This window comes from Colletotrichum spaethianum (genome assembly GCF_022836535.1).
Source record: "Colletotrichum spaethianum MAFF 239500 DNA, contig49, whole genome shotgun sequence".
NCBI lineage: Eukaryota > Fungi > Ascomycota > Sordariomycetes > Glomerellales > Glomerellaceae > Colletotrichum > Colletotrichum spaethianum.
Window position 1 is genome coordinate 55,631 of NW_026054819.1, and position 26,524 is coordinate 82,154.

The following is a 26,524-nucleotide window of genomic DNA, read 5'->3' on the forward strand; positions in this document are numbered from 1 at the left end:
GCGGAATTTGATATCCATGGCAGTCTGACTCGGTCTCGGTCAATCCTTTGGCGGGGATGGAGTCCTGAGCTCCCTTCTTTTTCCGAGTATGAGAGGACAGCGTACAAATTCCCCTGGCTCCAGGACCCTGGAGAAACGAGAAGCAGACACCACGGTGCCATCTTGGAGACTGCTGCTCCCACTGACCATTCCCATCTACTATCTCACGACGACAGCACAGAATCGGGGCGTTCTACTATGGTTCCGTCGGAGGAGAAATGCGAGCACACTGCAGCACCCGATGATCATGAGGACCTAGACTTGGTGAGTTCCGCGTGGTTCGATTCTCCATTCTCCATTCCGCAACGACGAGCCAAAACGCTGACTGGGAGATAGGTAACGTGGTCCGGACCCGACGACCCAACGAACCCAAAGAACTGGAAAAAGCACAAGAAATGGACGGCCACTATCTTGGTCTCATGTTTCACGTTTATATCCCCGGTCTCTTCGACTATGCTGGCCCCGGCCTTGGACACCCTGGCTGATGACTTTGACGTCAAATCTGACATTGAGACGTACCTTCTCATGTCCATCTTTCTACTGGCGTATGCTGTTGGGCCTTTTGTCCTTGCGCCTTTGTCAGAGATGTATGGTCGTGTTGTGGTGCTTCAGTCTGCCAACATGTTTTACTTGGTCTTCAATACCATTTGCGGCTTCTCCACTTCTAAAGAACAAATGCTTGCATTCCGGTTTCTCAGTGGTCTTGGTGGAAGCGCCCCTCAAGCTGTAAGAGCATTCAACTAACTCTCACAAGCTTAAACACTTTTTTACTAACGAGCAACCCAGCTTGGCGGTGGCGTCTTGAGTGATTGTTGGCAAGCCGAAGAGAGAGGTACGGCAACGGCCATATACAGTTTGGCCCCCTTCCTTGGACCAGCTGTTGGGCCAATTGGTCAGTAAATACACCCTTGTCCATATACGGGCTCCCTTGCTGACTCTGAAAAGCCGCTGGATACTTGACGCAATACCTGTCATGGCGCTGGATCTTCTGGACAGTTTCCATTGCCGATGCAGTCGTTCAGGTTATCGCTTTCCTCTTCCTCTCCGAAACATACGCGCCCAAGATCCTGGCCGTCAAGGCCAAGAAACTGCGCAAGACGACTGGCAACAAAGACCTGCATACGGAATTTGACCAGCCAGACAGGAGCTTTGGCCAGACTCTGCGGAAGAACCTTGTCCGGCCTTTTAGGATGCTCTTCACTCAGCCGGCATTGCAGGTCACCGCGGTGTACAGGGCATATCTATATGGTCTGATGTATCTCGTGTGAGTCGCCTCCTTTATGCCTGACTAAGAGACTCTGATCTGACACATCATCAGCCTTGCTTCCTTCCCATTTGTTTGGAGCGAGCAATACGACCAAGGACCTGGCCCCGCTAGTTTAAACTACATTTCACTGGGCGTTGGCTTCGTTATTGGTCTACAAATATCCGGCCCCCTCATCGACATGGTATGTACTTGGTTTTGACTACACTGCCTTGACTGGCTGACAACCTTCAGGTCTATCGAAGACTCAAAGCCAGAAATCACGACACTGGCCTCCCCGAGTTTCGAATTCCACTGATGTTCCCCACCGCCATCGTAACTCCCATCGGCCTCCTCTTGTACGGCATCGCGGCACACTTCAAGGTCCACTGGATTGTACCAAATATTGGCGCAGCCATTCTGGCTGCGGGTCTCATTCTGTCCTTCCAGTGCGTACAGACGTATGTCATCGATTCTTATGAGCGGTACGCCGCCAGCGCGGCTGGCGCAGCGGCCTTCGTGCGCACAATGGCTGGCTTCAGCTTTCCACTGTTCGCGCCAAGGTTGTACGATGTCTTGGGTATTGCATGGGGCAACGTCTTACTCGCGGGTATCGTCTTCTTCAATGGCTTGGTTGTGCCGTTTGTCATGTGGAGATGGGGCGCTTGGCTCAGAAGCAAGAGCCCATACTGCGCTGGCTAGACGGGGACACCAACCACACCAGGCCTCGCGAGGAGGCTTCGATTTCCAGGACTGACGATGAGAAGGAGAACCGTAAAGACAAATGTCAAGAGTATTGAATTAGGGTATAACACCATGAATTACAACTTTCGTGTGCCCACACACTTATGATTAAACCATCAACAATTCGCAACCCGGGATATCAAAGCTGAAGCAAGCTCATTACCAATCACCTCATCAAACCACCGTAGTCCTCATGACCCCCTTCAAATCGACGCCCTTGCAATGTTCTTGCCCGCAACCAAGCCGGGACCCTTTTCTGTGAAAAAGGTCTTGGCCTTGGCGGCGCTTACGATGAAGCCGGGTAGCTTCATCGTGTTGAACTGACCGGTCGCCTTCTTCTTGCCAATGGTGACGAAAACCTGGGGCTTCAGCGTGAGCTTGAGGTCCTTGACCTTGGCCTCGTTGCCCGTGAGGATAGCGTCGAGGTTGTCGGCGAGGTGCAGCGCCTGGCCTTCGGCGCGCATGAGCTGCTTGGCCTCGAGGTTGCCGACGTCGCCGACACCCCAGACGTTGAGCAGGCCCTCAACGCGCAGGTCGTGCTTGAGCTTGACGTTGCCCTTGTCGTCGAGGAGGTGCTCCGGGACAAAGGTGGTGTTGGGCCGGACACCAAAGAGGGGAAGGTAGACGTCCGCGGTCAAGGTCTCGCCATTGGACAGCTTGACCGACTTGAGCGCGCCGGACGTGTCGGCCTCGGTAACGCGGGCGTTGGTGACGAGCTTCACCTTGAGCTGCTGCAGGTTCTTGGCGGCGATCTTGCCGAGCTGCGGCAGAAGGCCAGGAAGCGGCGCCTCGCCCTCGACGATGAGGGTGATTTGCTTTGTGGAGCCGTAGGCGTGGCCGAGCTCGCCTGCTGTCTCGACGCCCGTAGTTCCGGCGCCGGAGATGATGATGGAGTTGGCGGCCTTGACCTCGGATTGAAGGTTGTGCAGAGCAGTGACGGTCTCCTCGTGAGAGCCAATGGTCTTGAACGGAAGGCCGCTGGCGAGTCCAGAGCCGGTGGCGATGATGAGGTGAGCGTACTCAATCGACTTCAATCCCTCGTTGGTCTCGACCTGGACCGTGTTGGTGGCGGGGTCAAAGGCCGTAGCCTTTCCGAGGACGAACTCGAAGGCGTCCTGGGGGTACTTTTCAAAGCCGGGCTTGATCTGGTTGAAGAGGGTGTCATCGGAGAACTCGCCGGGGATGATGGCCCGCACGGCGGCGCAGTTCCAGTACAAGTGCGTCGACGGCGAGACGAGGGTGACCTTGAGGTCCTTGACCTTGGGCTGGGTGTATTTGAGAAGCTTGTGCGCAATGCCGAGGCCGGCGTAGCCAGCGCCCAAGATCACAACATTCTGGACCATTTTCGCGGATGGATGGTGGATGAAGTGTGGAGGTTGAGAATTTTGTTGAGCGTAGATTTGTTGACGGCCAGGAATGGTCAGACACGATTTCTCCAAACAAAGGGAGAAAGACAAGTCGTCGTTTTTAAGGGGGGGATGCGGCGGTGGTAAAGGAACGGGGACGGGGATGCCGTGGGGGAGTGCGGAAGTGCGAGTGGACTCGTGCAAAACCACCTAAGCAGCTAAAGCAGAAAAGGATCTACGAGAAGAGGAGAATGCGACGGCACAGGGCGTGGCAAGTGGAAGATGGGAGGGTAGCGGATTTTGTATCGACACAAATGGAAGAATCGAGCTGCATGGGTTTTCATTATTGTTAGCTGGCACTGTGGCCTTCGGCCGAACATCGATGACGGACGCTTTGACAATTGCACTGCGGCTCGGACCTTTTTTTTTGGTCTCTTCACTGGTGACCTCCATCATTGGAACCAATCCAATCCAATGTTTCAGACGAAAGAACGCTCAGATTCTTCCGTTGCGTATGCGTGTGGCAAGCGAGATTGGCTTAGGAGACTTCATTATTCTTGCTTTTTTTTGTTCTTGTTTTTTGGTGTTTTTTTGGTTTGGGTCAGACGCGTGAGGGAGGGGACACAGGAAGGATTCTGTCGAGTGCCGGACGAGACTGAGTTGCGCTGCGCTCGATGAGCTGCAACGCAAAAGCAAAGCTCAATGTACACAAGTACGACCAGCAAGCAATGCCCGAAGCGGTTGCGGTACAACACACTGCAAGGTAGGGATGGGTGGAGGAAGTGCGGTACAGGGGTCCGATGAGCATCCCAGGTCAAGGCAACGACGCAGCGGGTGCCACAGCAGTAGCGTAGGATAGCGCGCGCGCTGCCTGAGCTCCGGTGAAAGGACGAGTGCTTTCGATTTTTCTTTCGGTCTCGCCTGGGCTTTGTTGGACTCATTGTCGGCTTTCACGGCTTGTGAAAGTCGTTACTGGAGTTGCGAAGCTTCTCGTAAGTCGATTCAGAGCTCACTCTCGGCTGCGCCATGGGTAGTACTGCATCGGACTCCCTTTCGAACCCTGGAAACCAAGTTGTGCAACCCATTCAATAGCCTCCAGTGCTTGTTGCTTCCAAAAGTCGCATCGAGTCTAGGCCCTCTCGGGCGGTAGTGCATTAGAGTGGAAAATCATTAATGGGGCCTTGTAGGTGGACTTTGGCGGTACCTTAGAGTGCCTTAGTCAGGGGCTGTACAGCGCATTGGTAATACTCGCGCGCGCATCACTTGCACAAAGGGGAGCATGTTCAGATTGCGCTTCTCTATGAGCCATCGTCTTTTTGGATTCCAGTAGTGTCGGCAACGATTGAGTCCGTTCACCGAATTCAGGGCCAGGAAGGGTGGAGGGTCGGGCCCGGTCCGGAGAGGAAGCCCGGTCCAAATGGGGCGCGCTAGACCGGAGAAGGACACAGTGTGGCGTTTACCGCCGCACGGACGCTCTCACATCTCGCTCTCCCCTCTCGTTACGCGCGCGCAATCGTTTCGTTGCTATACAGCCCTCTCAAATGACCTTGTGTCCAATACCTTGTTGGCTATTTCGCTGATCGATTGCATCACGACAGGTTTCTACTGTCCCCATCTTGTGATCATTCTTTCAGAGGCCTTCTTCGATATTGGTAATCAAAAAGTATGGTTTGCTGGAGTCTCCAGGCCGTTGCAATCGCAAGTAACCTTGGAACATGGACGTGTCCGTCTCCCTCCGATTAGCAATCAAAAATCCCAGTTTTCAACAGAAGCTTAATCAAGCTTTGGCCAGTCATGATCTCGTTCGTGGCCCCAGTTGTTTTGTCACTTCCAGCCAAGTAGCTATACCCCCTTATGGTTTGGCATGGCACTGCAACAGCGACAGCGCCATACTCATAACTGCTGTCCTTTTATCGTCCAATTACAGGTGTGTTGGCGGACCTACAGCACCAGAATAAACCCCAAAATACTGTGTCGATCAACCTTCAAATGCCATCTTTGACTCGTAACTACAAATGTCTGGCGCTGCGGGTTCGCGACAATGAGAGAAAATGAAGACAGGGCACAGTGTCACGTAGTTCTAAGCATTACCAGCTCCATACTAAAGTGAATACCGTTCAAACTTCGTTGTATCAGTAGATCTGCCTTAGTAACTGTCACGCATGAAATTGAACGATATGAAAAAGATCATTTTGTGACGTTGTAGGTGCCCTAATCCAGGTCTGCCTACTGTGTACATCGGTACTTCCCAAATGATATGCCAGACGCCTGCTTGCGCAGACGCTATTAGAAACACTAAAAACCCTCAAAATATTGAGCCTTTGTCTGGTCCAAATTTTTCCTTGACAACCTCTATTAGTTGAGACCTCGTGCATCGATGATCGAGAATTCTTGCGGGGCTCACTCATTGGAGCAATTCTCTCAACGCAAGTAGTGCTGAGTGTACCCAGATGGAACGATACATGTGTAGACGGGGACGGACCGCCTACCCAGAAGATAAACATCCTGCACAGAAATGACCGTCCGAAACCCCTTTGGCTTAATATTCCACATCGAGGAGTGATCCAAACTGTGATGCTTATGATTTCAAAGTTTGGAAGCACGTAGTCATAACTCAGATACAAATTATTGATTTGATTCGAAAGTAGCCTCTAAAGAGTCAAATTGGCCTTTTTTTTCATTAGAACACAATTGTACCCACGTAAGTGATTATACCTCCAGGTACGACGCTGGATTACATCATGATCTAGGTTCGTAGTAAGCTGAGGTAGTTCAAGAGATCAATCAAGTTTGGTAAACTAGTGTTTAACGATTGTTGATAGACCGCGGTACAGATCGGTTGACGCACAACCTCATTATTGCTTCTGAAGTTGAAATCTATGGTATCCCATAGATGTTAGTTCAGCCTCTGAGTGCCTAAAACACGATCCCCAGGTTGACCATTTTCCCTGGGCAAACAAGACAACTTTTGGGGTGCCATTTGCTGCAGAAACATAAGATTCCAGACCGTTTTTGTACTAAGCTTGCAAGAGCTAAAGTTGCTTTGATGGATGACATGACGTGGGAGCCAAAACAGGAAAGCCCATGACAGGGTTGGAAAGAAGCAGTCCAAACATAACAGAAGCGGCCATCAAAACACCACACTCCCGGTACACTCAACCCAAGCTACAAACACACGAGTACCGCCGCAGCGGCGGCGAGAGATGTGCATCTCAAAAGCCGTCTTATCCAGGTTAATAATGAACAATAAACCAGCGGCACATAACCGGATACTTAAGCTAAGATAAAGTTAACAAGCCTGCTTTTTAAACATATGCAGGTGGCCGGGTTTATCAGGTTACTAGTGTGTCGTAGTTTAGAGCGCACAGCAGGCATCAGAGATTGTGGGACAAAGTGGCTTGCATTTGTTATAAAGTTTGGAGCAGAAGGATGTATCAGCAGGTGACTTGAAGTTACTCATGTAGAGAAGCACATTATAAGTATTGGTCTAAAACCTTGGAATAAGCAAAGCTCTTATAATATACCATAGATTATAACGGTTTTCGATTTACAAAACAATCTTCGGAAAGTATCCTTACTGTAGACGTCAACTATGGATGTTCTTACTCATGGATATTGTCGGCCCTATCGTGAGTGCTTACGTCTACATTACGATGAACAACGATACTTGGTTGACCAGGACAGCGGGCACTCAAGAGTTAGGATGTGACGTTCAGAATATGGTGGGAATGGGATTCGCGTTTCCAAAGTCAGTCAACGGCTATCATTCTGTTCCACTGGATATTGTTGAAATATCTGCGTATTCGCCAAAGGTGTTCGAATAATAGCTTGGACTCATAATAGTATTACGATTTGGATGCATGATTCTGATATAGACCTAACTCATAACGTAAACAAGGGCAGGGGTAACAAGAGCAATGTTAGACAAATAATTTTCCATCCCAAGTCACAGAATTGCCAGTAAAGTCACTCCTTTGAAACCTCGGCTGGGGCCTCGGTAGTCTGACTCTTAGAGCTGGGTATCTGTCGCCACTCCATGGCCCAGCTCACAACCCAAGCAAGGGCCGGAGTAGCAAGGGCAACCCAAAAGACGTTTTTCAAAGCAGACTTAAACGCGTCTACGACGGCACCCAGCAGCTCTGGGGGAACAATCGTCCATTGTGAAGGCGTTCTTGATGCTGCCGACGCCCAGGGAGTATGCCTTTGCTTCAGCTAACTTCAGGGTCCAGACGCCGCCGGTCGTGAGACATCCGACTACCTCAATGACCGCGGTGCTCGCGTCATCGGATTCATAACCTTTTTCACGACGAAGCTTTCTTTTTCGTGAAATCTTTTCTTTTCGCAAAGTTTTGCTTCCATGGTGAATGCTTTGTGAGACGGCTAGGTCTTCTCGTACCGGTCCTAGTGTAAACGGTCGATGCCGAGGAAGTTGAGGTCCACGCCGTCGCAGCGCAGCGTGTAGAAGTCCCCGGTGCTCGATCACCCGTACACCATTGTGTAGGACGGCCAGAAGTCGGCACGGAGTTTCCCAGTTTCGATAGAGGGTTCGATCCCGAAGTCTTCGGGAGTGTCGATACCGTCTTCGTCGAAGGAGTCGAAGCGGGGGAAGTTGTCGTTTCTTATTGACGCCAAGTCCGGCTGGCTCGTGGGGTGGCGGGGGACCGAAATAGTTTCCCTGTAAAAGACATTGTGGCTACCACAACTACAGAAGCCGGTAGAACTATATCAGAAAACAGTGTTGATGTTGAAGAGTTCATGCTCAACTCACACTTCCGTGCTGAAGAACTGCACGGTTGGTTTTTGGCATGCCCGATCAAGTGGAGTCAGCCTGGTTTTGTAGGAATCTCATTCAGGCAGCCAAAGGATCAAAGGCGTACTCCCGATGGCTAGAACATTCCCTGGCAAAGTCCCATACTTGCTGTGACATTGAGAACTACGCGCAATGCGCGCAGTCGAATGATGTGTATTGCTTATGTAAACAAAGCGAATGTTGCCGGTATATGCCTAGGTCACCAGCAATATCGAAAAGATCTACTTGAACTAAGTCAGTAGGCAGCTCGCAGGGAATCTCCCTCCGCTATACACAAGACATTGGTTGCGTCTAAAAGCTGGACGAAACAGCGGGCCAATTCTCAAGGACCGTGTCAGGTAAAATTTGAGATATAGCAAAAAGTAGCAGATATTAGCCGATAGTACAACAGCCATGTGAACCACATGTGTTTTCTCTATTATGCACAGTTGTGCACAACTCACAGGCAAAGAAGGGAAGGGTTACAAGGAGAACCTATTCTGGGTTAAGAAACAAGTTTCATTTTTTCATGGTGTAAAGCTGTTGTAGGGTAGCTCCTGGATACTATGAAAACTAATTTAGACGGTGGAATTCTATCCCTTCCTCTCATCTTCTATCATGATATTCGTTGTGTATTTACAAAAAGAAACAGTTATTTCACACGTGAAAGAGAAGAAGAAGACACGGCTGCGTGAATTTCGTTCTCTGCTCCATCCTCCAAAGGAAGCAAGGGAGATCTGACTGTCGCATGTTCCAAAATACCTCTTGCAACCAGCGCGTGCTTCAAGGCTACGGTGCCCTCCATGTGGGATCCCCTATGGTAAACAGCCTTGGTTACCGGCAGCAACTTGTCGTGGATCGCCCTCGCTTTGGGGTAGTCCTTCGCCTTGCCTGCCTTGATCATCTCAATCAGCGCCTCGGGGGCGATGTTGCCGTACCCCACGAGCATGCCATCGACATCAAAGACGGTGTGCAAAAGGTACTCGTCGTGGCAGGTCAAGATTTGGAGATCAGGCCGCTCCTTGCGGATGACTGGGATCTCGGTGTCCCACCGCCTCATGTTGCGAACACCGTTCTTCATGGCGAACACGCCCGGCTGCGCCGAGATGTCGAGAAGAGTTTGCAGGTTGTATGTCGCCTTGGTGACGTCCGGGTACTGGAAAAGGATGAGAGGCAGCTTGCTGACCTCATAGACTCTCTTGTACCGGTCTTGCGGGGCACCCGGCTGGTAGCCGAATCGGAGCCAGCCGTGCGAAGGATACAGCAGGCCGGCCGCGGCACCGGCTTCCCGGGCGCGCTTAGCTTCAAGAGCGGCGACTTCGGTTCCTTCGCCTGTGATACCGGCGATAATAGGGATACGGTTGTCGACAGATTTAACAAAAGCCTTGATGACGGCGAGTTGCTCTTCTTGCGTTAAGAAGGTGCCCTCGCCAGCGTGGCCCAGAACAACCAAGCCCTTGACGCCGGAAATGCTGCCAAGCCAGGAGCCAAGGCGGTGAATGGCATCGTAATCTACACTGCCGTCCTTGTTGAAGGGGGTGACGGGGGCGGGAGTAAGACCACAGAGGTCAAGACCAACGTTGGAACCCATTGTTGCGTAAGAGAGATGAGTCTGTAATAAGTAGTGGAAGTGTGAGGGTTCTTGTAGAGTTTGATGGTCTACTGTGTGCGTTGAGGTTGTTTTGTTGTCATGGACTCGATATGTGTCCCGCGATGTCCGGTTTTATAATACAAGAACTCCAGAAGTGACCCCTCGTTACAGGGACCTCGCGTCTAACGGAAAGCCGAGTCGCGTCTGCGAGTTCCGGATCGCCTCTTCTTTTCCAGGACTTCCATGAGAGACATTCATCCGCAGTTCGAAGTGGCAACCATTACGCTGTCTCCGCCCCTCCAAGTTGTCTAGAAATGCAATCCCCTTTTCCGGTCCTAATCCGGATGATCAAGTCCGGACTGATTCCGGAACTGCGCTTGTGGAACAGCGAAACCCACCCAGCCTACGCAAATGGTAAGTACTTGACCAATCCGAGATGGGGATTGGCCGGAACTGGGGGACAGTCATGCCATCCCCATGCGTTGCCTGTGTCATAGTTGCTCCACCCCCAAAGCATGATGCGTATACTGTATAGGGAGTTGTACCACACCAACCATCGCAATACCCAACTGATGAGGCCAACCTCGTTCCACTGTTTAATTTACCAGGTATTCTAAGATATTGAAGCACTTCGGAATGTCATGAGGGGTAATTCGTAGGTCACATATTTTCCGGCCGTAATCCGGCAACACGTAGCCCCTGGTCACAGGACCACTTTGTGGCTTTGCGCTAAAGGAACAAACGCTCTACGTCTCTCGGGGCCACTTGTAGGTCTACCCTTGTGCCAAGTGTTACCCCGGATTCCTTCACACTTCTCCCCCCCGCAACTCCAGACTCAGCGGGAAGTTTTGTTGGCGGATCCCATGTCTTCCCCAGAGAACGTGTACACGTTCTTATGTTGAGGAGTCCTTGGTTGCGCTCTTTGACTATAAAGCCGAGCCGCGACGAGTTCTCAACTCTGGATCAACACTGCCTCATTCAGAATACCTCGCTACTGTGGGTGGTCATTCATAATAGAATTCTCGCATATTTGGCCCCAAGTCGTTATTCACCTCAATCCCGAGATGGCCGTTGCGCGAGCCTCTTCCGACCGCTCCGACGTTGAGCATGTCTCCCCTGAGAAGGAGTCCGTCGTTCATGACGAGTTTCAACGCGATGGCGGCATGAGACCTGAAGATGTTGAGTTTCTCGCCAACTTCTCGGAGGAAAGTAAGAAGAAGGCCGTTCGTAAGGTCGATGTATGTATCCTCAAACCCTCGTCCTCTTCGTTGAATTTTCATCATCAGGCCAGTGTCCAAACCAACTAACTCTGTTGTCTCTAGTACCGCCTCATCCCGATGCTGGTGCTTCTTTACCTCATGGCCTACCTTGATAAGACAAACATTGGCAATGCCAAGATCGAAGGGTTGCTCGATACTCTCGGCATGACTGGCGTAGAATACAATGTGGCTGTCTCTGTCTTCTTCATCCCTTTCGTCCTAGCCGAAGTCCCGAGTAACATGGTCCTTCACCTCTTCAAGAGGCCCTCGCTTTACATTGGCGGCATCGTTACGTGCTGGGGCATTGTCATGACGTGCAACGGTGTCGTTCAGAGCTACGGTGGTCTGATCGCAGTGCGAATCTTTCTTGGGCTCTTCGAGTAAGCAACAAGACATGAACAGCTGTGACACTTTGCAGAGAGGTGCTAACTTTATTCAGAGCAGGCTTCCTCCCCGGCGCTATCCTCATCATCTCCAAATGGTATCTTCCTAACGAAACGCAAACTCGTATTGCTTTACTATATACTTCCGCAGCGTCCGGGGGAGGATTTTCGGGACTCTTAGCCTTCGGAATCGCCAAGATGGACGGTGTCGGCGGGCTCGAAGCTTGGAGATGGGTGAGTCCACGCAAATGAACAATCTGATACAAACCTACTGACATATAAAGATCTTTATCCTCGAAGGGTTAGCAACGGTAGCAATTGGGGTCATGTGCCTTTTCTTTCTCGTTGACTCACCTGCTTTATCGAAATGGCTCGACGCCGACGAAAAGCGATACCTCGAACTTCGACAGCAAGTAAGGCGGGTTGTCCGACCGGATGAGTTCCGAGACAGCCACTTCGACAAACACGCCTTTGTCTCTGTCCTGACGGACTGGAAGATCTATCTGTTGATCTTGGCCAACTGGTCGAATGCGGTTCCTAACTATGCCATGAAGTTCACAATGCCTCAAATCATCAAAAACATGGGCTATACCTCAGCAAATGCCCAGCTCCTGACAATTCCGCCGTACGCAGTCGGCGCAATCTCAGCCTACGTCTTCTCCGTGTTTGCCGATCGGTACTCTTGGCGTATGCCTTTCATCGTTGGCCCTCAGCTGTGCTTGGTTGTTGCTTTCAGCATCTTGTTTAGCAAAAGCGCCAACATCAAAGACAACATTGCCCTGTGCTACTTCGCCGTATGCCTCGCCTGCTTCGGGTAAGTTTAGGCTTTGTAGAGAGCATTCGCCAAGAGAGTAACGTAAAGCTAACTTGAAACCTTTAGCATGTATCCAATTCTGCCTGGAGTTAATGCATGGAACGTCGCAAACACTCCCAGCCCTACGAAACGAGCCATCAGCATTGGATTCTTGGTCTGCGTCGGTAATATTGGAGGTCTTATTGGCAGCTACATCTACCTCGACAAGGAGGCGCCAAGATACCCCACTGGTTATGGTACATCTTTTGGATTCGCTTCGGCCGGTATTGTTGCAGCCATCACTCTCGAGGTTCTGCTGCAGAGACTTAACAAGAAGAAAGCACTTATGAGCGAGGAGGAAATAAGGCAGAGGTATACTGATGAAGAACTCGATCGCATGGGAGAGAAGAGTCCACTGTTCAAGTATGCCATCTAAGCAAACGCAATGTCTTCAAGAATTCAGTCACAGAAATAACCCTACTCTGTTTGTTTGTTTACTTCGAACCAAATTCTTCTAACAGGAAGATTTTGTGACTCTGGTATTCGTGTTTCTAGTAAAGAGTGATGTATACCCCAACATTAGTATAGAGTTTGCCCTAGTGATAGACAAAGATTCTCGAGACCACAAAGAGACAGCCTGTGTGTTTCATGCAATCCACCATTCTGCTCTTTTCCTAGCGCTTCAGGTTCACCCATGGGACCGGCAACAATAAATATGGCCGGCTGGCCTAATGGCAAGGCGTCTGAATACGATTCATTGTGTTATCAAGAGATTCTGGGTTCGACCCTCAGGCTGGTCAACTGACTTCATCTTTACCGCTTGTTCTTCAGAATGAATTGACTGGCACGATTAGGCTGTTAACAAGCTGGGTAGGTGACCCGTGTTGGTTCACACAAGCAATTCTTGAGAGCTTTTTGAAGAAAGCTGGGTAATTCTTGGCAAGTGCCATTTTCTCATGATAATGCTGATTAAGTGGAAATTTATAACAAACAAGCACGACAGTAACGTGTTTTTAGAGCCCCAACGACTCGAACAATGCGCCAATTGATTCGAACTGCTTGAATCCCTCAACCTTTGGTCCAATCATAGGCTCCATTCCCTTGTCCGCCTTCTTCAGGGCTTCGCGGTAAGCAGGGCGTTCTGCGACGTCCTTTAGGTATCTCAGGATGTTGTTGTATTGCGACAGGTCCAGGAGCGGATAGAAGCCGCGCATGGTTGTGAGAGAAAAAACGGTCATGATATCCGCCGCGCTCAAGTCCTGCCCAGCGAGCCATTGGGTTTTGGCCAAGCGGTCGTCTACCAACTTCAGAATGCTATGGAGCCTAGCTTCCGCTCGCTTACCTGAACCGCTTTCTAAAACGCCGGCAAACAAAATGGTCATGGAGCGGCTGAGAGCGGGTTGGAGAGTGCCGTTAGCGAAATGAAACCATTCAAGATAGGCAGCATAGTCGGCATCATCGGGGGTTCGTCGCAGTCTAGGTGCACCAGAGCCAATCTTGGAGCCGTGAACCGTTAGAATGTACTCGACGGTGGCGCCAGATTCCGAGATCTCAACTGGCGGTGAAACAGTGCTGTCGCGGAAATAGGGCGCAGTGCCAGCGGGGTTCTGAGGTAATCAATTAGCATGAACCCTGAACTGATCGTCTCTGGCACTCACCAGATCCTTGATCTCCTTTGGCGCGAGAGCAGACTTGGGATCCCGATCAAAGGCGTGCAATTTGTAGGGAACTTGTAACTCCTGATGTATTGTTAGTCGCCGCTGACACAAATTGGCCGAGTTGACTGACCTCCAACAACCACACAATCCTCTCAGATTGCGAGAGACGCAGATGGAAAACCTCGATGGACATGGTTACGGAATGTCGAGAAATAGATCGAGCGAAACTTAGCTAGTTGTGAGGTCGCTGTCAACTAGGAGATAGATAGAAGCAATGCGAGGGGTCGCTCTCTATGTTATAAGTTGAAGCGTTCACCAGGGGGCTCTACTGCTCTAAAATGTGACCGCCTTCAATGTCGCCATGTTGACGTCAGGGGTCCAGAACAACCTTTTTTAGGGCCTAAACTTAAGATGCAGCGGACAGGAGTCTAGCGGGTCGACTTTTTGTATTTGCAATCTCTGTCCTTTTTTTTTTTGGAGAGCCGGTGTAACTCTAGAAGCCGTCGTCCACTTCTGAGAAGCAACGGACAGGAACCGGCTCGGTTCGTCCGGACCAGGGCGGGGGACTGTGGGGCAAATAACCGGATTTAGGAGACCTTGAAAGGCTGGACCGATTGACCGTCCGACCAACCGACCGATTGTTCGATACCATCTCGTGAAGCCTGGTGCCGAGATGCCGCGTGCAGTAAGGCCGGGGAGCTGAGCGGGCAAATTTTCTCCAAAGTAGTTAGTTTGAAAATGACAGGCCTCAGGTGCGGCCTTACCTGCAACACTAGACTCAAATATGCAGCAGTGTTCGGAGCTTGAGACTTGAAGAACCGTTTCGAAAAGGGGTCATTGGTGCCAGCTCGAGCCACAAACCTGGAGTTTGCGCTGTGCTTGTCGTGGGTGGTCTGTTCTGTAGCCTACTGCATAAAATATACAGCCTGTACAAGCACATGTTACTTCGGGGTTCTAGACCTTGTCTATTTCTGTCGGGCTAGACAAATGGATGTACACCAATTTTAGGGCTTTTTTTTAGCTACAATGTTATGCTAAACAGCTCAACATGTGTCTTACACATGAGCCAATTCCCCGAGTCTGTCCCATATAGGATTCCATTCCCAGTAAGGCCATGTGAATTGAGAGGCAACACCTGTACGCAACCCAAGACAAAGAAGACAATGAGCTCGGACTAGCTGGAGGGGGCGAGAGTTTAAGCCACACGAACACGGTGGTCTGCCTGTCCTTGCCCCGCATTCGAGCAGCGCTTTGTGCGGAGTAGGGTGGACTGGGGGCTGTGTTGTTTACTCTTCTCTACCGTTTGTGAGAGTCCCTTAATAATCAACGCGCCCTGGTCCCTTTTGCTTTTCCGAACAGTTTTCTCCCTGATCCAAGGCTGCGTATCACAATACGCGCGCAACGCACGTCCACATATTTGGCCCTTCCGGTGTCTACAACACGTTGGTATGACCCACGCACGGAAACGTTACATGTAGACACGGTATCGGAGAAAAAGACATTCGCTTGGCCGCTTCGCTCAGCGTGGGGCCTGAATCGCTGAGTCGCCGTCATTGGTGATTTGCTGATAGGGGACCTCTGCGGTAGCCCCGGAGAAACGGACTTGATTCAGTGGAGCGGTCAGCAAACTCGTCGGAGGATCGGATGTTTGTTCCTCTGGTAGGATGGCCGACGCACCCACAGCGACCGCCGATGCTGGTCTCCGAGATGATGGGCATGCGGCACCCACCCCTTCATCAAACATCTCCCAGCCGTCGCCATCGAGTCTCCCGTCTACCACCTCGGAGAGGAGGAAACGCAGTCTGCCTGAAGGCTCCCTCGATGAAGGCCGGTCATCTTCTGCCAATCGACGACGGAGTCATAAAGTCAGCCGTGCGTGCGACTATTGCAAGACCAAAAAATTGAAATGCTCCGGCACCCTCCCCTGTGACGTATGCACGAGGAAAATACTTTCATGTATATATGATGCTAGCTACCGCCGAGGTAGACCGCCGACCCCTCCTCCGGCAACCGGGTCTAGTCACGAAACGGCCGGAGCCACACTGGCACCCTTACTCTCTCCTATCGAGTCGCAAAGGTTTTTCCGTCCCAACGCGAGGGTAATTACACATGACAAGTGGACTGACCAGGCACAGAAGACCGCTTCCTACCAAGGCATCCCTCCAGCTGCAGCCTCCTGGGGTTACGTTCCCTGGCCTGACCATGGGACATGCTCCCCGTCCTACAGTTCCTGAGCCTACAGCCATTACCTCGGATGCAGGAGGAAATGGCAGCCTCCCACCGACGTCAAGAGCATCCCCAGAAGTCGAGATCGCCGAGATCGAGGGGCAGTATGTTGACAACACGTCGAGCCTGACCTTTCTTCACCGGGCCTGGAAACGACTTTCGTCGCAGAGGTCCAACAGCAGTGGTGTTCCAGGACACATACCCAGCGGTGCCGAGCAGCATCAAAAGCTTACGAGGGCAGGTGACAAGCCGTTTGAATTCGACCCCCTCGACGCCTCCACTCTGCCTGATCGATCTACGGGCCTGTCAATGTTGCGGTTTTACTTCGACGTCTGCGTAGTCACTTACCGCTGCTTGCATCAGGGCTACGTCACTGAGTGGTTCGAGGCACTACTTGCAAATGCTGATGGTAATCAGCCTTTGCATCGCGACATAGGATATGCCAAAGCCGCAATCGTCATGACGATCCTCGCTATTGTCACACTGCGGCAAAGCAAAGTCCGAGGCGTTGGCGCGGAGCAGAGCTCTGATCTTCGGCGCAGCGACGCCTACTTCTGCCAGGCTCTAAGTCTGACAGACATGGAGGTCGGCTTACCGAAACTAGAGTCTGCGCAGTCTCGCCTTTTGCAAGTTCTCTACCTTCTTCAGACGACTCGCATGAACCAGGCATGGTATATCTTTGGAAGTATTCTCCCCATCGTCTCGGCACTGGGTCTGCATCGGAAATCCGGCCGCAATAGGGGCAGCAGCGACAAAGACTACATCATCTCGCAGTGCAAAAAGAGGACTTTTTGGGTGGCCTACACCATTGACAAATATCTGGCTGTCGTTTTTGGCCGTCCCAGGATGTACCACGACGACAATATTGACCAAGATTTCCCAGATTGCGTCAATGACGAGGAAATGACCCCTCAGGGGAAGTCGAGGGACGAGCCCGAAATGGACTGCCATGTTGATAGCCTAATCTTCCACGCAAAACTCGCTCAGCTCATCGATGGAATCTCCCGAGAAGTATATTCGATCAAACACATACCCAAGCATGATCGCCTTATGGCAGCCCATCGGTATGGCCAGGCTCTCCACCAGTGGCGCGAGTCGCTGCCGCACCACCTAGGCACAGTTCGACCAATGTCGTTGATCCCTTCATTCAGACGGCAAAACACGGCTCTCAAGCTGGCGTATTGCCACGCCATTATGCACGCTAATCGTCCTTTCCTCCTTGGTACTGGGGCTTCCAAGAGCGACCAGCGGTCTGCTCTAGAAGACAGTGTAGGCGAGTGCATCAATGCCGCCAAGATCGCGCTCGAGACGGTTGACGGGATGGCCAGTGACGGTACTTTATTCCATGCATTCTGGTGGACGCCATACGTAACATTCTGTGCGCTAGCAGTCGTATACGTATGGGAAATTCAAAGAGGAAGAAAAGACGGCGAGAAAGGGCTTTTTGAACTCGCCGACCGCTGTCAGAACCACTTGACAGAAGCGACCGCTGCCGAGAGCCCCGGCCGCAGATACAGCGTCATTCTCGAGGAACTCCGACAGGAGGCCAAGTACCATTCTGTCGGGCCCTCGGGACGCGACCAGAGACCTGCGAGCGACCAAGCTGACCACGGCGGATGTGCCGAGCCAATGCAGCTGGACGACAACTCGAGAGCGCCAGCACTGCCCGCCGACATGGGCGAGGTCTTCCAACAGCAAAGCTTTGAAGGGATGACGAATCTTTTGAGTGGCTGGGAGACCACGGACTGGCTGGATCTCGACTCTTCGGTACATCAATTTCTTCAAAAGATCTGAAGACCGACCGCTGATCAATATTCAGGCCTTTGCAACATTTCCCAACTTTGACGGGTCTCCAGTCTATTGGATGCCGGATGTTTAGTGAGCCCTGGCAGTTGTCGCCACCGACTTGGTACAGAAATCCGCGTTAGGGCGAACTAGGCCTTGTCTTTTGACGATAACAGCTGTGAGATGGATGAAAGAATCGTTAAGGCGTGAGTTGGAGGAGGAAACGAATGGCAGCTCAGTCGGTCTTACGGCAAGACGAAGTCCCGGATGGCCGGGTAGCCAAAACTGGCTGAGAAACAATTACTCCACCTTCATCCATATTGGCATCGAATGCCTTTATGCGACTAGGGTCAGGCAATCATCAAGTGGTAGCTCCTTCTTCCATGCTTGTCTGATGTTCCACACAATCTCGTCGCCTTGCAATGCTCCGATCCGGGATCCTCCACAAACACGGCCCCAGATCTGCCAAGCGCGGGAACATCTCCCGTTCGCGGCATCGTCTGCGGATTTATTCAAGCAGATTATCCAGCACGCATTGATAATGCGACCTCCTCATCAACTCACACAATGGCACGCATGACGCGGGGTGCATCCCGCGTCGGCAGGCATAAGACAAGTTACACAGTGGCTCTCGGCAAATAGACTTTATCATGCCGGGTCCCCCCTCTCGGAGGCTGCCGCAAGTGCCGAGGAAAGGCTTTTTCAAGAGTATAGATGAACACTTTACATTCCAGTTGGATTAATTGGGCACGGCCCCTGGCTTAGCCAACCGGCTAAATTAATGACAACGGAGTTGTATGGCACCCGCCCCTTTCAACACGACCCTAGATGTGGGGCAAATGAGATGACGGGGTTTTACACAGAGAGCCCGAGGGACCTCTTTACGTCGTGTAGGCGCGGTTAGAGGGAAGATACAAAAAGCTCCTTGGGACCTCTATTCGCAGCTTTGTTTCTCTCGTTCCATCTTCAATTATAACTAATTACGCAACATCTGTTGTCAACTCTGACAAGTGGAATTGGGACCAACGACTCAATCCCCGGCAGCCCTGCAGAACTTGACATTACCGCAGCCATGAAGTTCAGCACGATCCTCTCCGCCATTGGGCTAGTCGCCTCCGCCAGTGCCGCCTCGCTGCAGCAGGTCACCAACTTCGGCTCCAACCCCAGCGGCGTCAAAATGTACATCTACGTCCCCGACAAGCTGGCGGCCAACCCTCCTGTCATCGTAGCAATTCACTACTGCACCGGCACTGCTCAGGCCTACTACAACAACAGTCCTTACAAGGGCCTCGCCGACCAGAAAGGCTTCATCGTCATCTACCCCGAGTCGCCCTACTCCGGAACCTGCTGGGACGTTTCGTCCAAGGCGACTCTCACCCACGACGGAGGAGCCAACAGCAACTCTATCGCCAACATGGTCAAATACACCCTAGACAAGTACAAGGGCGACAAGTCCAAGGTCTTTGTGACGGGTTCTTCATCCGGAGCCATGATGACTGTAAGTCGGCCTCTGTCGCTTCCTGACTACCTTGATCACTTACAACCATAGAACGTCTTGGCTGCGACGTACCCCGACGTCTTCGCCGCCGGAATCGTTTACAACGGTGTCCCGGCCGGATGCTTCTACACGAACTCCGTCAACGGCTGGAACAGCACCTGCGCACAGGGCCAGTCCAAGGCCACGCCGCAGCGCTGGGCTCAATGGGTCTACGACGCCTACCCCGGCTACAACGGGTCCCGCCCCCGCATGCAGATTTACCACGGCAGCATCGATACCACGCTCAACTACGCAAACTACCAGGAGACGATCAAGCAGTGGTCTGGCGTCTTTGGCTACAACCCGGACAAGCCCATCACGTCCTCGCAGAACACGCCCCAGGCCAACTACCGCACTGATGTGTTTGGTGACCACCTTACAGGTGTCTGGGCGGTCGGTGTTGGGCATACTGTCCCGATCCGGGGCGCTGATGACATGAAGTTTTTCGGTCTGTAAGACGGCGCGGATATTTTGATGAGACTTTCTTGGACATGTTGATCTTGGACATATTGAGTGCAGCTCATGCCAGAACTATGACAGTATATAAATCTTCCTACCTTGTAACAGGCTGCTATATGTAGTAAACACGGGCCTGTTATGCATATGACTAGGTTGCTTCTCGGAGCACGTCTCCGGATGCACGGGCACTGAACTGCGCTCTTTCCGCTGCCAAGCAAGCTACTCTCCCAGGTGATGTCGTGAACACGGGTGGGCGAACTGGGCCTGTGTCATCTGGTCAATGAGAAGGTAAGCATGGCGAAAGCACAATCATTAGTTATGCAGAAACGCCAAGAGCAAGCGGAGGCGTCTCCTCATCCCAGATCATGAAAAGCCGAACTCTAGTAGCGCCATGTCAAACAAGCCCATCGTCGACAGCGAGAAACTGTCCTGGAGCTTGCAAAAAATGGGGATGTGGGCTGAGTACAGCCACATCGACCACCATGGCATCGCAATCAAGGCTGGAGGTCTTATTGTGTATTGAGTTACATTCGAGATAGGTAGTACCCCACCCCGGCTATATACGTGGCGTACACAGTAGGGGGAAAGTTAATTTTCACTACGTTTGTTTATACGGCACAAAAGCCAAACGTCCAAGTTATATACCAAGAATGAGCCCGAGCACCTAAGTAAGAATGGCACCCAAAAGCTTGATCAGTCACCTCCTCGCCCGGGCTCACTGCAAAGCCTGCACAACAGCGGTGTATGCCGCCTTGGGGTTGTAGTTTGCGTCAAAGAGGAGCGGGTTGTTCTGCGAGCGCCAGCTGTCCGTGTCGCGCACGCCCCAGACCGTGATGCCGACGCACTGGGACACCTGCAGGCAGGCGCGGGTGACGGCCGAGTAGTCGTTGGCGCTGGCGCCGACGATGTCGAGCTCCGTGATGGCGACCTCCTTCACACCGCTGCCGGCGAGGGTCTGCAGGGCGCCCAGGGCGTTGCCGCCCTGGTTCGCCTGGAGATGGGCCTGGGAGCCTGTTTTGTTTGTCCTCTTAGCCCTGTCCTGTCCAACGAAAGCGGCAGGGGGATGCGTGGCTTACCAATACCGTCAATGGGGATTCCCTGGCCAATCCACTCCTTGACCTTGCGGGCCATGGCCTGCGTCTTTGCGTAGCTGGCCTGGTCGAGGTTGTAGTCGTTGATGTACAGCTTGGCACTGGGGTCGGCGGCCCTGGCGGCGCGGAAAGCGATGCCGACAAAGTCCTCGCCAAGGACCTGCGAGAAGACGGAAGAGCGGAGGGAGCCGTCCTCGTTGAAGATCTCGTTCACTACGTCCTGATTGCGGCACACGTCAACAGCCTCTCCTGGCGGCGAGTGCTGTTAGGAGATGGGAAGCGAACTCACCCAGTGGTAGATCTTGCCCCTGTACCGACCGACAACAGCGTTGATGTGGTCCTCAATGACCTTGGTCAGACCAGCCCGGTCACGGACGTTGTTCACCCAGCCGGCGAGCTGCGAGTGCCAGACCAGGGTGTGGCCGCGGACTTTCTTGCCGTTCTGCTGGGCAAAGTTGACGAGGTAGTCCGGAGTGACCCAGTTGAATTGCCCGCGGTTAGGCTCGATCTGGTCCCACTTCATCGAGTTCTCGGGCGTGACCTGGCCAAAGTTGGCCTTGATGATGTCGGCGTTCTTGCCGGTCGTCAGGAGGCGCTGGTCGGTGGCGGTGCCGAAATATTGCTTGCCCTTGGCCCTGATGAGGGCGTCGACGCTCTGCGCGGCCTGTCGCTCTTCGAGGGGGGCCGCGAGGACGGTGATGGGTGCCAAAAGGCAGACAAAGCTCATGGAGAACTTCATGGCGAACACTGGAGCGGTGGATGGTCAAGCGTGAAAAGAATGAATGGCTTTGGTCGCTATAGAAGAAGCCTCAACAAACGAGGGTGCAAATCTCGCCGTCTTTATATGGTTAGGCATCGCCTCACAGGTGGGACAGAAGTTCTTCGAGGTAAGGCGCAAACACAGCTTCAAGTGACGAGATCATCTCAGTTTGGTTCATCTCAACACTATGATTTTTCCGGCCATCTAACCACAGTCCAGAGCCAAGCACGAGGGGTTCGCACCCGCAAGAACAAGGATCACCGCCCATTGTGGAAGGTCAACTTCTGTGGTGACAGGCCGTAATGGCACGGAAACATATCGTTGATCGACCCAGGGGTCCGTCCAGGTGCCATTCATTTGGCAAAAAACGGGAATTCCCCAAGTTTGCGGGGAAGAAGGAGGGTCGGTTGGCGGCTGAATGAGTTTGTAGTCTGGGTCACATTCGGCAGCGAGATTAGCCAGGAGAATTTCTCCGAGCATGCGCTGGTCGATGGCAACCGGGTGGATTTCAGATAGATTGCAAGCTACCAGGTAGAGCGGCTTATAACAAGACCATTGGGTAGCATCCGAATCTTGCGAGGTCCGAGGTATACGAGCCTGTGATGTCCCGAGAGGTAACCAGTGTTTATGACAACGTCAGTGGGCGCTGATTGGCGCCCTTGGATGCCAAGCCATAGCCCTGATTGCTTGTTTGAGGCTACCTATTCATCCAGACTTTTGACGAGCAAAAACTTGGCGCATGTCCTTGCGAAAGTATCCTAGATTAACGTTGGTCATCTCGCGCTCTACACACTGGTCTGGCAAGTGCCGTGTCAGATGATCACATCTTTGCTTGGCTGAATCTGTGCCTGAATTCCAGTAAACGCGTTCCAATCGAGCGAGACGTGATTATGCTGCCAAGCAATGATCGATTCCTGATCGGGTACCGGGCACCGGCATCTAGCAGTCATTCTTGCGCCAATACGTGTGGTCCATTGGCAGTATTCCGCTTGACCGAGAAACAGAGTGTTTGGAGCATGCGTGCGAGTGTAGCCTAACTCTCTGGGCCATGGTCGTGTCGTATATCTGTTCCGGGCGTGTTTAACAGACCGTAATGTGGATTTCGACCATCATCGTCCTGGTTGGATTCGGGCCCTGGGAACTCAAGACACTGCGCTGGTGATGAGGTCTCGGACAAGATTCTTGACCGGTTCGTATACTTGGTCATCGTCGCCTGGCGGTGCAAACACCTTGACTCGACCCTCCGAGAGCACGAATCCACCACAAGCAATCTTGGTAATTCTTACCCCAGGATGGAAGAGGTTGAGAGCAAGGTGCTTGTCCAGATAGGCACTCAGGGCGCGCAGAAACGGTTCTTGCTTCCCCTTGTCGCCGTTGTCGATCCATGCCCATCCTTCGTCAGCCTTGCCGCCAGCCAGCCGCTTCCTCATTCTCTGATCGTCCTCGTAGCCTTGACTTAGTGCTTTCTGCTTCGCAGCTGCTGCGGGCTTCGCGCCCGAATTTGCGAGTAGCTTGCCTTCTTTTGTGAACCGTCGTAATTCCTCGGCCGGAATGATGACATCCACGGACTTGATCCCAAGCCCTTCCAAAGGTTGATCGTCGTTACCGTCGGTGTTGTCGGGAGATGGCACGTAAAAGCCCAAAGTCATGACCATATCTTTAGCCAAGGGGCCTCGTGAGGGAAGCCCGGCATCTTCAATCCACCTCTCCCATGCAGCCGTGAGACTCCTCGTGCCCAAGCGCATAGAACTGATGCGACAATCGAACGTGCTTGAGAGAAAGTCGACAATGACGGTCTTGAGCGGCGCTGGCATGCGCAAGAGCAGCAGCGGTAGGTGCAGGAACTGTTTGTCCTCTTCCGAACTGCCGCCAGCAAGCAACCCGGGTATCTCGAGCCTGTTGGCTGGCTGGAGTCCGTCATGCTGCGCATCCCGTGCCTTGTCGGAGAATGCCGGCAGCAGCACAGCCGTACACAGCACGTTCTCGTATTTGATCTCAAAAACCAGGCCCCTCTTCTTGCGCCCCATCTCGCTGCCAACCGTACCTCTGCTCAGGTCTTGACTCAAGTCGGCATCTGCGTCGTCTGCGCCACCGAGTAACGCATCAAACCCGACCCAGCGAATGCCGACCTTCTCCAAGGGCCCGGCGCGTCCAAGCGAGCTATCGCTGCCTTCCAAGCCCACCTGCACGCCTCTCACGACGTCTCCCACGAGAGTGTCGCGTAGGCGTTGCGAAAGCGTCTGTAAGCGGGGAAAAGTGAGGGCGTTGGCGCCGATGTAGAGGGGTGATGCGCGATGGGTAGAGAATGTGGTGTTGAAGAAGGGCGGCGGCGGCTCAAAGTCCTCGAAGGAAGAAGGGGACGGTCTCTCGGACGGCGGTTCGGGTTCGGCCTCTGCGGCGCGTTTGCGACCGCGTGGAGGCATCGCGGCGTCTTGTGAGAGAAGTCGATTTGTCAGTTATGACTGTAGTTGTACCGTGAGCCTCGCAGCGCAGCAGCGCAGTACTCGAGGCGAGAGATTTGACGCGTGCAAGTTCGGTAATCGGTGGCCAGAAAAGGCTAACGAGGGTCGTCCCGGATTGGCCGTTGAGAAATACGCGTCAAACAAAGTCCTTCAGGTGCGATTTGCGGGTGCGCGGCGTGAAACAGTGCAGGTAGTTGATCAGAATCGTCTCGATGGTGAGGATGTGAATGAAGATGGGAGTGCGCAAGTTGCAGTTGGAGTGGCACCAGCTGGCACATGCTCTGCTCAGTTGACAGAGAGATGGCCTAGGGGCAGCCGTGCATGGCCGAGAAGGCACCAGCAATATGCGCACCACTAGACACATAGATGTGTTTTAAATTCCTAGAGATCCCTGACTGGTAACACTATGAAAAAATGCGTTATGCTCACAAACCGGCAAAGTTTCGTGCTTTCCATCCAGTTCAATCGCCAGAGGGCCGAGGCCTTGAGCCGAATCGGCACCCGGCGCAACGACCCACCCATCGGAGCCGGTTCCGCGGTGCGGTGATTTAAATGCCACTCGGACCGAGTGCGCCGGCAACTATTCAAATGGAGCATATATCGCCAGGGGCTGAACATGGTTCAAAACCACCCGACATCCATGTTTTGCTCTGCTATCCAGCCGCTGTCAGTCAAGCTCCGATTTCGGACTCAGTGCTGAATTCGCATTGTGCATTTCCGCGGCGGAGGGATGTGCGAGTCTCGGTGGGATACGATGATGCGTCGCAGCGTTTGCGTCAGGTTTTTTTTTTTTTCATCTACTGATCCCAGGCCCAGTAATATGTCCAGGCATACCATATTGCGCCGGGACTTTTATTTTGTACAATCCCTTTTTCAAGTCGTGAGATGCTGCCAATGCAGAATTCTAGATAGCCCCAATGAAAATGAACCAGACGCCAAATACCGTTCAAAACACCCATATCCGTTTGTAGATACCCTATGTGCACATGTACTCTGTAGATGCTTTGTATTTACACACCGACACAGAACCCGAAGGACCCATCGAAGACGTCATTGACGTTGAAGCCGGGGTTCTTTCTCATGGCCAGGAGATCGTCGATGGTGGGCACCTGGTTGCCCGCATAGAACTTGAGAAGGTTCTCCATGTCCTCGTCGGTGAGGTCGCAAAACTCGTTCCAGTCGTATTTGTTACTGACCTTGATCATCCTGCCAATAGTAAGTATGTGTCATGACCAATTTCCAACGAGGAGTAACGCACCATCCCATCCGCTTGGGGCTCTCCTCCGGGTTCGGAGCAATCTTGCGCAACTTCGCCCTCAGGGTGCCAATGGCCTCGATGGCGTTGCCGGCGTTCTTGGGGAGCGACTTGGCAATCTGCCGCCGAATAATGGCAGCCAACCTGGGTCCCTTGCCGTTGGTGCTGACCATGATCTGCAGCGGACCGTCGCGGTGGACGCTGCCGAAGTAGAAGTCGCATTCCGGGGGCACATCGGCAATGTTGGCGGGTATTCTCCGTTCCTTGCACAGTTTCCAGATTGTTGTAGAGGCGGCGGGGTCGTCAATAGCCACGAGGACCATGTCTGCGCCGTCGAGGTCGGACGGTTCGAAGAGGCGATCGACGTGGGTGACTTGCGCCCGCTCGATTCGGTGTGCTACCTCGGGGTTAAGGCCAGAAGCCGGGCATACAACGGTGACTTTGGCATCGGCATCGAGACAATTGAGGATGCGGCCGGCCGCGACCTGGGGAGATGGTGACAGTCAGCAGCCGAAAATGAGTCTTGTGCGCATATAGCGTGCATCGCCGAGTTGGAGTCGTCCAAGCAGAGCAAGCAACGTACCTCGCCGCCTCCGACGACCAGGACCTTTTTGTCCTTGATCCGCCAGGCCAAGATGAGACTGCCACCGCCCTGGACCTCCGGGAACTTCTTTGTCTTGGACTTTTCGGCCATGATGTGGTGGTACGATGAGCTCGTCGAATATGCGCTCTCGAGGTTGATGACGGAGTCAATCCAAGTGTCGGGCAGCTTTTTTGGCGGAGATGCAGCAGCTAGAGTAGCAATGAGCCAGCAAACCGGCCCGGGCGATAAGAGTCGAAAGGCGGCCGATAAGGCTGGGCCCCCACAAGAGGAGGGGCGCACTGGCGATGTCATGGCGGTCTGCACGATAAAGAAGTACTTCTTCCAGACACGGTTTCTCTGCGAAGGAGCAAGTCTTCCCTTATCTGGCGGCGCGGAAGCTGCCCCGCCTCTCCCCCGTCCGTCCGTGGGTCTTCTTTGCCCAGCTCTCTCTTGGCGGGCCCTTTAGCGCATGTCCTAGCGTCCCATGCTGCAACTCCGCCGAAAGCGTTGCTGTCCCCAAC

General features: G+C 52.8%; 11 protein-coding genes and 1 non-coding gene across 12 annotated transcripts; 6 read left to right on the forward strand and 6 right to left on the reverse strand.

Annotated features, from left to right (window-relative positions):
- Positions 1-237: 237 nt before the first annotated feature.
- On the forward strand, positions 238-1,984 carry ColSpa_11655 (efflux pump vrtL; the record flags this gene model as incomplete). Its single annotated transcript, XM_049277867.1, has 6 exons — positions 238-303; positions 376-765; positions 826-931; positions 985-1,303; positions 1,358-1,487; positions 1,538-1,984. 6 exons carry the CDS (start codon positions 238-240, stop codon positions 1,982-1,984), a joined length of 1,458 nt encoding a protein of 485 aa, XP_049133824.1.
- Positions 1,985-2,229: 245 nt separating this feature from the next.
- Positions 2,230-3,369, reverse strand: ColSpa_11656 (oxidoreductase ptaL; the record flags this gene model as incomplete). Its single annotated transcript, XM_049277868.1, has 1 exon — positions 2,230-3,369. One exon carries the CDS (start codon positions 3,367-3,369, stop codon positions 2,230-2,232), a length of 1,140 nt encoding a protein of 379 aa, XP_049133825.1.
- A 5,444-nt stretch (positions 3,370-8,813) lies between these two features.
- Positions 8,814-9,752, reverse strand: ColSpa_11657 (4-hydroxy-tetrahydrodipicolinate synthase; the record flags this gene model as incomplete). Its single annotated transcript, XM_049277869.1, has 1 exon — positions 8,814-9,752. One exon carries the CDS (start codon positions 9,750-9,752, stop codon positions 8,814-8,816), a length of 939 nt encoding a protein of 312 aa, XP_049133826.1.
- A 1,064-nt stretch (positions 9,753-10,816) lies between these two features.
- On the forward strand, positions 10,817-11,395 carry ColSpa_11658 (major facilitator-type transporter hxnP; the record flags this gene model as incomplete). The annotated part of the gene is made up of 2 exons (XM_049277870.1): positions 10,817-10,990; positions 11,075-11,395. 2 exons carry the CDS (start codon positions 10,817-10,819, stop codon positions 11,393-11,395), a joined length of 495 nt encoding a protein of 164 aa, XP_049133827.1.
- Positions 11,396-11,592: 197 nt separating this feature from the next.
- On the forward strand, positions 11,593-12,623 carry ColSpa_11659 (putative transporter; the record flags this gene model as incomplete). Its single annotated transcript, XM_049277871.1, has 3 exons — positions 11,593-11,628; positions 11,679-12,208; positions 12,275-12,623. 3 exons carry the CDS (start codon positions 11,593-11,595, stop codon positions 12,621-12,623), a joined length of 915 nt encoding a protein of 304 aa, XP_049133828.1.
- A 281-nt stretch (positions 12,624-12,904) lies between these two features.
- Positions 12,905-12,987, forward strand: ColSpa_tRNA_305. The gene is given in 2 exon segments: positions 12,905-12,940; positions 12,952-12,987. It is a non-coding gene; the product is annotated as a tRNA-Arg (tRNA).
- Positions 12,988-13,200: 213 nt separating this feature from the next.
- Positions 13,201-14,038, reverse strand: ColSpa_11660 (glutathione S-transferase 3; the record flags this gene model as incomplete). The annotated part of the gene is made up of 3 exons (XM_049277872.1): positions 13,201-13,794; positions 13,846-13,926; positions 13,976-14,038. The coding sequence occupies 3 exons, from the start codon at positions 14,036-14,038 to the stop codon at positions 13,201-13,203; spliced, it is 738 nt and encodes a 245-aa protein (XP_049133829.1).
- A 2,009-nt stretch (positions 14,039-16,047) lies between these two features.
- On the forward strand, positions 16,048-17,865 carry ColSpa_11661 (activator of stress genes 1; the record flags this gene model as incomplete). Its single annotated transcript, XM_049277873.1, has 1 exon — positions 16,048-17,865. The coding sequence occupies one exon, from the start codon at positions 16,048-16,050 to the stop codon at positions 17,863-17,865; it is 1,818 nt and encodes a 605-aa protein (XP_049133830.1).
- A 1,063-nt stretch (positions 17,866-18,928) lies between these two features.
- Positions 18,929-19,849, forward strand: ColSpa_11662 (putative acetylxylan esterase A; the record flags this gene model as incomplete). Its single annotated transcript, XM_049277874.1, has 2 exons — positions 18,929-19,354; positions 19,406-19,849. The coding sequence occupies 2 exons, from the start codon at positions 18,929-18,931 to the stop codon at positions 19,847-19,849; spliced, it is 870 nt and encodes a 289-aa protein (XP_049133831.1).
- Positions 19,850-20,567: 718 nt separating this feature from the next.
- Positions 20,568-21,682, reverse strand: ColSpa_11663 (endo-1,4-beta-xylanase 2; the record flags this gene model as incomplete). Its single annotated transcript, XM_049277875.1, has 3 exons — positions 20,568-20,863; positions 20,929-21,205; positions 21,233-21,682. The coding sequence occupies 3 exons, from the start codon at positions 21,680-21,682 to the stop codon at positions 20,568-20,570; spliced, it is 1,023 nt and encodes a 340-aa protein (XP_049133832.1).
- A 1,163-nt stretch (positions 21,683-22,845) lies between these two features.
- On the reverse strand, positions 22,846-24,126 carry ColSpa_11664 (uncharacterized protein; the record flags this gene model as incomplete). Its single annotated transcript, XM_049277876.1, has 1 exon — positions 22,846-24,126. One exon carries the CDS (start codon positions 24,124-24,126, stop codon positions 22,846-22,848), a length of 1,281 nt encoding a protein of 426 aa, XP_049133833.1.
- Positions 24,127-25,175: 1,049 nt separating this feature from the next.
- Positions 25,176-26,114, reverse strand: ColSpa_11665 (sister chromatid cohesion protein pds5; the record flags this gene model as incomplete). Its single annotated transcript, XM_049277877.1, has 3 exons — positions 25,176-25,371; positions 25,424-25,905; positions 26,004-26,114. 3 exons carry the CDS (start codon positions 26,112-26,114, stop codon positions 25,176-25,178), a joined length of 789 nt encoding a protein of 262 aa, XP_049133834.1.
- Positions 26,115-26,524: the final 410 nt, after the last annotated feature.